The following is a 9,253-nucleotide window of genomic DNA, read 5'->3' as shown; positions in this document are numbered from 1 at the left end:
AAATAGATTTTTAAATATAAAAAAAAAAAAGAATGGAAAATTGAGAAAAATGGGACTTTGGTAGCCTGAACTCACCCTCAGTAGCCTGAAGATTAAGTTCGGTAGCCTAATGAATTAATAGGAAAACACAGTAAGAAGGCCGAGGTACTTCAGTTGCCTGACCCTAGAACTTCAGTCGCCTGAAGTCACTTTAGGAGCCTAAACTTCAACATTAGTAGCCAGAAGTCGCGGGAAAGTTTAAAAATCATATGTTAATGTGTTAGGAATTTGATTTGTACTCACACGCTTTTGTTAGAAGCATTTTTTAGTGTTATTTTTCAGATTCTATTGTATACACGGTTCGGTGTGTGAACCGGTGTGTGAGGAGAGAGTTGTATCTCTTGTAAGCAGCGGAGTAGGAGGGAACTGTGCCTCTTGTAAGCAACGGATTGTAAGGGAAACTCCATCTTAATTTAAGGAGCAGGGATTTAGTGAAATCCTTGAGTGGTTGCTCAAGGCGAAGATATAGGCCAAGTCGGCTGAATCTCGTAAAAACCGTGTTTGTCTTCTCTCTCCCCTTTACTTTTTATTTTCAGCACTACATTTAAATTGTTTATATTACATGTATAGGTTGGATAGCCTTACACATAAGTAATTGAGTAACAAGAACTCATTAGTAAATATATAAGAAGGGTTTAAGCGATAAATAAGTGTCAAAGAATTTTTTAAATACCCAATTATCCCCCCCCCCCCTCTCGGGACTACACCTGATTCAACAAAATTCTTTCAAAAACTCTTGAGGGAGCCTTTTTCTTGGAGACCCAAATTGATAGGTGATGGTACAATCTCTTTGCTCTCCAATTGTAGGGAATATCTTGAATCCCTTTTTTCTGAAAGTGAGATATGAAGAGCAATCACATTGTTGAATGGAGATAAATCTCACAAGCCCGGCAGTTTTACTATTGGCTTGGTGTAGAAATGTTGGGGCTTTATGAAGGCTGAATTCATCGCAACCTTTCAAGAATTTTATAAAGAAGAAAGCTTTGAAAAAAGCCTTAATGCCACTTTTATAGTCATCATTCCAAAGAAAGGAGGTGCAGAAAACATTAAAGACTTCAGACCCATTAGCCTTGTTGGCATTTTCTACAAAATTTTGGCAAAAGTCCTCTCCAATAGGCTTAAAGAAGTTCTCCCAATTATCATCTCAAAGCAGCAAATGGCCTTTGTCTTGGGAAGACAAAACCTTGATGTAGCCCTGATTGCAAATGAAGGCATTGATTTCCTGAGAAGGAATAAAATTGATAGTCTCCTGTGTAAATTGGACCTTGAGAAGTCTTTTGATCATGTAAATTGGAATGCCTTAACAACATTATGACCAACTTGGGGTTTAAAGAGAAATGGAGAAGATGGATCAATTGTTGCATTTCAACAGCTTCTCTCTCAGTCTTAATCAACGGGGAAGTGATTGGCTTTTTCATAAGCTCCAGGGATTTAAGACAAGGTGACCCCATGTCCCCTTTTCTCTTTGTTATTATTATGGAAGCCCTCTCCCAGATGATCATAAATGGTACAACCAAAGGTTTGCTTAAAGGTATCAAAATCCATAATCCCTCTCATTATTTAAATCTCTCACATCTTCTTTTTCGCATATGATACCCCAATCTTATGTATCAATTCTTCAATGGAACTTAGGAACTTGAGGGCAATCTTACATTGCTTTGAGGCTGATGTAGGATCAAAAGCTAATCTATCTAAAAGCATAATCTTTCTTATTGGCAACATAAAAGGATCTAATTCGAAGGCCGATATACTGAGCTGCAAGCTGGATTCCTTCCCTACTATTTGTCTGGGATTCCCTTGGGATCAAAATCAAACTCTTGGCATATTTGGGATCCGGATGTTGAAAAATTGGAGCGAAAGCTTGCAACCTGGAAATCTAATTTCATTTCGTTGGGGGCTAATTTGACATTAATTAATGTCATTCTCTGCAATCTTCCCATATATTATATGTCCATCTTCCTAATGCAAAAAAAGGTGGTCCACATACTTGAAAGACTGCAAAGAAATTTCCTTTGGAAGGGAATCAATGAGAATTTCAAATACCCCTTAGCCAAATGGAAATCAGTGACTCTTCCTAAAAATCAAGGAGGTCTAGGAATCAAACTCCTAGACATCATGAATAAAGCTCTTCTTAGGAAATGGATTTGGCGAATCACAAGGGAGGATCAAAGTCATTGGAAATTTTTATTAAGTGTAGAAATAGGGCTTTTGACTAGTTCCCATCATCAAGTTCACGATTAAGGTGGAGCTTATATATGAAAAAAAAAAATTCCTAAATCTCAAATCAGTTATATGGGACCACATAAAGATCCACATCGGAGATGGTTAGAACTCCTCAAAAACAATAATTATGAAGGTTAGAACTCCTCGAAAAGTAGTCTGGAAAAGCCTTATGTAGATTGGTTGAAACTAAATATAGATGGCTCTTGTAGAGGAAATTCGGGTTCTTGTGGTGGTAGTGATATCATCTGCAACTCATCGGGTAATATTAAGGTCACTTTTTCTAATAAATTTGAGTCAGGTACTAATAATGGAGGAGAGTTGCAAGCTCTTACTAGTAGTGCTCGGATTTGTAAAGAGTTGGGATATCAGAATATTTGTTTTGAAAGCGACTCAGAATTGGTAGTGGGATGGATCACATCTAGAATTCACTCCTCTCGGTACTTATGGGACTTTTGGGAATTGTTAGAAGAGGAGCTACAAGGCCTTCAGTTCTCTATAAAACACCAATTTAGATAAGGTAATCAAGTAAGGGATTACTTGGCTCGTCAAGGTGAGGGAGGCTACACGAAAAGATATTTTGTAGATGATGTGATGTCGAGTAAAATGAGAGGTTTCATTCGTATGGATAAGATGAGTATTTCAAGTCTTCGTCTTTAATTGTCATCACTTGGTTTTCCTATGTGTTCCTCTGATTTTTGTTTGCAGGCATTTGGCTTCAATTTGCAAGTAATTTGTTTATGTTTGTGTTTGTTTGTTTTGATTACCTATTGGCATGTTTAAATTGTTTTAGTTGGATAATGGTATGGGTTTTGATAGGCTTGTATTGGTTTTGATGTCTGTGCTGGTTTGATAGTTTATTTGTAATTCCCTTGTGACATGTTTGTAATCACGGTATTCTTTTATCATAAGTAATGACTATCAATAAATTTAAAATTCTTGTTAAAAAAATTTATATATATATATTCCATTTTACGATACCAAACATTAGGCTAGTATGTCTCATCACTTGTACAACTCCTTAATATATTTCTATACTTGGTAAGACATCAAAGATTATAAATTCAAAACTTAAAACTACCTCAAGATATAAAAATTCAGATAAAAATGCCCAAATCAAATTTTGCCCACATGAGGACCGACTGTAAAACTAGTAGTTAGAATCAGGACAAAACTACACATGTTCTCACTTAAGCTGAGAGAGAGAGAGAGAGAGAGAGAGAGAGAGAGAGATTTGAAGCCACCTCATAACTTGATCCCCTTGACCTCCCCATTCCATCGGGCGATTATGCAGAGTGGCCCAAAGACATTTACTCTAAAGAAACTAAAGCTAGCAAGCTAACATCAATAACTCTCAGCACACCCCCTTAAAATAAATAAAGAACTAAGTAAATACTAGATAAGTCAACAAAGGGGTCTGACCTCCATTCCTCCCTGCAGAGAGGGAGATAATATAATATGGCAGAATTGATTAAATTGTTGTCTTGCAACCGCGGCTCAACACGGCACAACAAATTTATTAGGGGGTGAGGGGGAGAAGCCTTCGTTTGAACAGAAGAATGAGAAAGAAGACAACTTTTCACATGCGTGCTAATTAGTGCCGCTGCGGCCTTCCTTTCCTGCGCGTACAGACGCCCCTCCCTTGTATATAAAACGCCCTCCCCCATTTTCCTCCCACCCAACCGGAAAGAAAAGGAACTCAAGATCCACGCCCTCCCCCTTCTTCTTCAACAAAGGTAAGCTGTTTCGATCAGCTGCTTTCGCCCAAATTCCTTCCTCGTATTTTATCTATTTGCACGATCATGGAATCATTTTTATTTTCCCCATCCACACTCACTGATGATTTCAATCGCTGTAGATTCCATCTTATCTTCTTGGGTTTTGGGTTTTTGGGTTTATGGGTTTTAAATTAAAATTCTCTATCCATCTCTTCACTAGCTAAAATTTCTGATTTCATACAATCTCTCTAAGATCGATTGTGGGTTATGGATTTCTGCAGCTAGCTATCTGCAGGAGCAATAAAAAGAGCGCAGAACTGCATTAATACACATACGTATGGATGTCTCATCAGCCACGTGGTTATCCGAACTGGTGAGCTTTTAATTTTTTGTTGTGGAAGTCATATGGAGATCGACCCACTATTTGTTTTTTTTTTTTTTTTTTGAGTTCTTCTTGAACTTGTGAATGGTTTTGTGTTTACAGGAAATGGAAGATCCTAGCTTGTTGTACCAATGGCAAGAGAATAACGATACTAATCTCGAAGACCCACTCCATGATTTCAATTTCTTCCAATCCTTCTCCTCCGCCGAGAGCTACTCTTCCCACCCAAGCTTCAATTTCAGCACTGCTTCATCCATGAAGGAATCCTTAGTACCGCCCAGTTATAATAATATCACTCCTACTGCTACTGTAAGTGAGAGGCCATTGAAGCAGATTAAGACCAATAGCTGGAACTCCTGCACCACTAATCAACACTACGTGACCCCCAAGCCTGCCTCCTCCTCTTCTTCCCACATTATCTCTTTCGGGAATTCGAATTCGTCGCCGCCATCAACGGCCAACTCTCACCATCATCATCCCCATCTGTTCGGAAACCCGCCGAAGGAGGAACCTGTGGTGTCTTGCCATGGCAATATGACGCTTTCCTCAGCCTTGACTAATTCCCAAACCCCATTTGAAAACCAAGGTGATATTGATCATGCAGTACTCCCCAAATCCGGCCGCGGCACTCTGAGAACAGGCACAGTCCGTACGCCGGTGCACGCCCAAGACCACGTAATCGCCGAGAGAAAGCGCCGTGAAAAGCTCAGCCAGCGCTTCGTCGCTCTTTCCACCGTCGTTCCTGGCCTAAAAAAGGTACACTCGCTACCACTAATACTACTACTATGTATAGCACTATTGATCAACTTGACTTGAAAATTTTGAACTCGATTTCTCGCGAAATTGAATATGTATTTAAGTGAAAGTGGGTGAATTTAAAAACGAAACAAAACAAAAAGGAACTAATTGAGCTAAACTCAAGTCCTACCCATTTGGGCAGTTGCTGTTTTTGCAAGTTTGAAATTTAAGTGATGCCCATTTTTTTTTTTTTTTTTATTGTAGATGGACAAGGCTTCGGTCCTCGGAGACGCTATTAAGTACTTGAAACAGCTTCAAGAGCGAGTAAAGACACTGGAGGAACAGACAAAGAAGAAGACGGTGGAGTCGGTGGTTTTCGTCAGGAAGTCTCAGCTGTGCGCGGCCGACGTCGATGACAACTCTTCGTCGGACGAGAACTTCGACGGCTACTCCGTCGACCAACCGCTGCCGGAAATCGAAGCCAAAGTGTCCGACGAGAATGTCCTCATCAGAATTCACTGCGAAAAGCAGAAAGGGATGATAGCACACGTCCTCGCCGAAATAGAGAAGCTTCAGCTATCAGTCGTCAACTCCAGCGTCTTGCCATTTGGGGATTACGCCACGGATATTACTGTTATTGCCAAGGTAATGACGTTCATTTTTTTTTTTTTTTTTACTTATAAAGTGGCTTAATTATATGTATAAGAACGTTTAATTTTTGTACAACTTTAATTAAATAGTTAAATACTCATTTAAGAAAATACAATTTAATTTCTTGCAGATGGAAGAGGGATGTTGCATGAAGGTGAAGGATCTAGCGAGTAATCTGAGACTCAAAATTCTGAAGTTCATGCGACATGCATGAACCTACTTAGAGGGTCTTGAACACTATCAATTCGAAAATAAATAAAATAAAGATTTTCATGTTTTCGTTTTTTCTCTTTCTCCATGCATTTTCTTTTTCCCCAATTCTCGAAGAAGAAGTGGGATGAATTATGAAGTAGTCATTTTCAGACCTTTAGTCTCTGATCATAAGATTAATTTGGGGAAGAAGGTAGGAGGTCCAAATTTGCAAGAGGGGGGTGATTTTGTCGTTTTTTGAGGGCTGACCCGTTGACCACGTTCAGATTTATCCCACCTGCTGTAGATGGAAAAAATGAGAACCCCCTTTTAGTTTTTTTTGTGGAGGGTTTTTGAGAGGTTTGACAAATTCAATGAAAAATGAGAGGAGAGCTGAGCCTCTTTCTTCCCCCCTGCCTTTGTAATTGGTCCTTCTTGGTGTAAACTATGTAAGATCCAGGGGCAAATGGGTACTCTGTTTTCTTTGTTTTCCAAATGTAAGTTGGTTTCTGTTTTTATTTTTCTTGTTTTTGTTTTTGGGTCTTCGAGAAATCATTTCTGGGGCCTTTGTGTAATATCTATGACCAGTATTTTCCATGTGTCAATAAATTAACATGATGAAATTGATAATTTTGTTTTGTTTAATTTCATGGTAGTGAGCTTGTTTTCTTTTTTCCTTTCTTTTTCTTTTGGGTTATTGGTCATTTGATTTGGCTGCAGCTTCGATACGTACATAAAAAGACATGTATGAAACATGAGAAAACATAGGATGGTTTAATCTTGGAATGATTGCCAGAAATGGAGGGCACATCTGCACATGGAAGGTTCAGGGTGTGGGTTTATATTAAATTGCCATTAAACCTAAAACTGCAGAAAATTTTAGCCCCACCACAGATTGTGATCTTCCTAGTTCCAAGAACCTCTCCCTCTCTCTCCCTGTCTCTCTCTCACCTTTCTTTATTACACATTGAATTAGTAGCTTTCTAAAAATTTTAAAACATAAATTGATTATAACAACATAAATACTATAATGTTTTTAGAAGTCCTTTTGATCATCGCGCAGGAGAGAGGAGGGAAAGGAACCCTAATGAAATCTTTGATAAAATTTAGTGTTCAGTGTTAAATGCTAAATAGGTTCAGTTTAAGAATTTGAATGTTAATTGATTTTAATTATTTAGTATGTAACCTATGAATATTTTATATGTGAGATATGTCATGAAAGATGTGATTGTATAATAAAAATCAATAATGATGTAGTACTACTTCACAGAATGTATCGAACATGATCAAGTTAACGAATTTCAAACCATTAACCAAATGTTTAACAGATAAGAATGAAATAGAATACGGAAAAAAGCAATCAAATTTATCACTTCATTTCTTCATGCTCCCCATTCAAAATCTCATTCAATTATAATCCTATCCCATTTCATTCTCAAAACCAAGCATGACCTAGGAGGAAAGAAGCAGCTCTCACAAAGAATAGAAAATTCTCATCCTATCTCTAAGAATAGAAAATTCTCATCCTATCTCTAAGATTGAGTTAACATGCCCCAAGTTCGCACTTTAATTCTAAACTCGGGCAAAACAAGATAAAATATAAAGCAAAATTACATTATATTTCATTCAAATTCATATAAATTTAAATTAAACTATATAATCTATACTCTCAAACACAATTTTCCTATAAAAAAAAGTGAAAGCTCACTCTATTAGAAGGCAAATTAAACTTTATACACTCCAAGAAAAGATAGACAAAAGAAAAAAAATATTAAAAAGTGTGGGCATTAAATGGCATACTGCCGAGGAGAATGGCCAGCCATGGTCCCAATATGACACTCCATTGACATGAGAGTTGGGAGATCTACCAGTTTATTATTATAATAGAAATAAATAAATGCAAGCTAGGCTTAAAATAAGAGATGGAAGTTGCCTTGAGTAAATAATGTGAAATTATTTGGGAGTTGCCACATGACAGATAAGCAATGCAAAATTCCTGTGGGATTATTATAACGCTAATAAACTATAGTGCAAGCTAGCTAAGCTAAGCTAAGTATATCCAGTCTTGCTGTTGAATATATATATATATATGATCGATCTACAGGAGGATCCAATTGATGAGTATTTTAAATGGCTTTTGGTGGCATTTATGAGATATATGATCACAAATTCTCAGTGATGACCTTTATTTTATGGTGGCATGGGGTATATATGATTCGCCATTACCATATCCAGTTCAATACCAAACATCATATGGGTTATATTGAAGCTAGCCTCTAGTAATTTTTTATTATGGATTCTATATTATTTTGAGTTTCATCAATCAAGATATTGTATTATTTTCTTTTTTGTTTGATTGAAAACTTGTTATATTTGTGTGTGGCTCTTATACTTAATAGGATTCACAAATAAAGGAAGAAAAACATGAGTATTTTGAAGTGTTCCTAAGTGGCAGCAGAAGACTCGTCGACGAGTGTCTTGTACTCGTCGACAAGGAGATCCAGAGAGTATAAAAAATTCAGAAATCTTGAGATACCGAGAGCAGGAAAATGGGTTCGTCGACGAATCACGTGTTTTCGTCGACAAGAAGTTCTGGGCTGTGAGCAGTTTTTTTGAATTTTGAATATGAAAGTTGGGGTGGTTGGGTAATCGGAGGGAAACCTCCGAGAGACTATTATATATGTCATTATGGATATGTATTGAGAAGAAGAGTGATCATTTGAGAAGTGCATTGTGTACTTTGTGATTTTCTTAATGAAATTCTTGTGTCATTGCTTCCGTGGATGTAGGCTTTGTCAAACCATATAAATATTGTTGTTGTTCTTATTATTTATCATTTTCTAGTTATGTTTCCTTCACTTGTTGTATTTATTCCGTTGTGCATCTTAATTATTCAATCCATATCACAACAAATTGGTATCAAAGAAGTTGTTGTTATGGCATCAAGATCGTCTTTTACAAGATTTGACATCGTCAAATTTGATGAAACCGGAAACTTTGGTTTATGGCATAGGAGAGTGAAGGACATTATTGGACAACAAGGAATGGCTAAGGCTCTACTTGATACTAAACCGAAAGGAATGGATGAGACAACATTGGTAGATTTGAAAGCAAAGGCCACTTCCACAATACGTTTGTGTTTGGCTGACGAAGTACTCTATCGAGTGATGGAGGAGGATTCTCCAGCAGCTATATGGAGAAAGTTAGAGAACCGGTACATGTCCAAATCTCTCAATAATAAACTTTTCCTTAAGCAGCGTTTGTATTGGCTTAAGATGGTTGAAGGATCAAACTTAGATCAACATATTAATGCCTT

At 37.3% G+C, this 9,253-nt stretch overlaps 1 protein-coding gene across 1 annotated transcript; it reads left to right on the top strand.

Annotated features, from left to right (window-relative positions):
• Positions 1 to 3,935: 3,935 nt before the first annotated feature.
• Positions 3,936 to 6,582, top strand: LOC131157296 (transcription factor bHLH18-like). Its single transcript, XM_058111340.1, has 5 exons — positions 3,936 to 3,995; positions 4,259 to 4,350; positions 4,462 to 5,115; positions 5,362 to 5,742; positions 5,879 to 6,582. The coding sequence occupies exons 2-5, from the start codon at positions 4,315 to 4,317 to the stop codon at positions 5,960 to 5,962; spliced, it is 1,155 nt and encodes a 384-aa protein (XP_057967323.1). The 5' UTR covers positions 3,936 to 3,995; positions 4,259 to 4,314; the 3' UTR covers positions 5,963 to 6,582.
• Positions 6,583 to 9,253: the final 2,671 nt, after the last annotated feature.

This window comes from Malania oleifera, chromosome 1 (assembly GCF_029873635.1).
Source record: "Malania oleifera isolate guangnan ecotype guangnan chromosome 1, ASM2987363v1, whole genome shotgun sequence".
NCBI classification, from domain to species: Eukaryota; Viridiplantae; Streptophyta; class Magnoliopsida; order Santalales; family Ximeniaceae; genus Malania; species Malania oleifera.
The sequence above is the reverse complement of the archived record's forward strand: the minus strand, read 5'-3'. Positions and strand labels throughout refer to the sequence as shown.

Excerpts from the sequence above, each read along its gene's own strand:
- LOC131157296 (XM_058111340.1), top strand. The coding sequence starts at position 4,315 with ATGGATGTCTCATCAGCCACGTGGTTATCCGAACTG. Across the intron at positions 4,351-4,461 it reads CCACGTGGTTATCCGAACTG|GAAATGGAAGATCCTAGCTT; the intron begins GTGAGCTTTTAA and ends TTGTGTTTACAG. Across the intron at positions 5,116-5,361 it reads TCGTTCCTGGCCTAAAAAAG|ATGGACAAGGCTTCGGTCCT; the intron begins GTACACTCGCTA and ends TTTTTATTGTAG.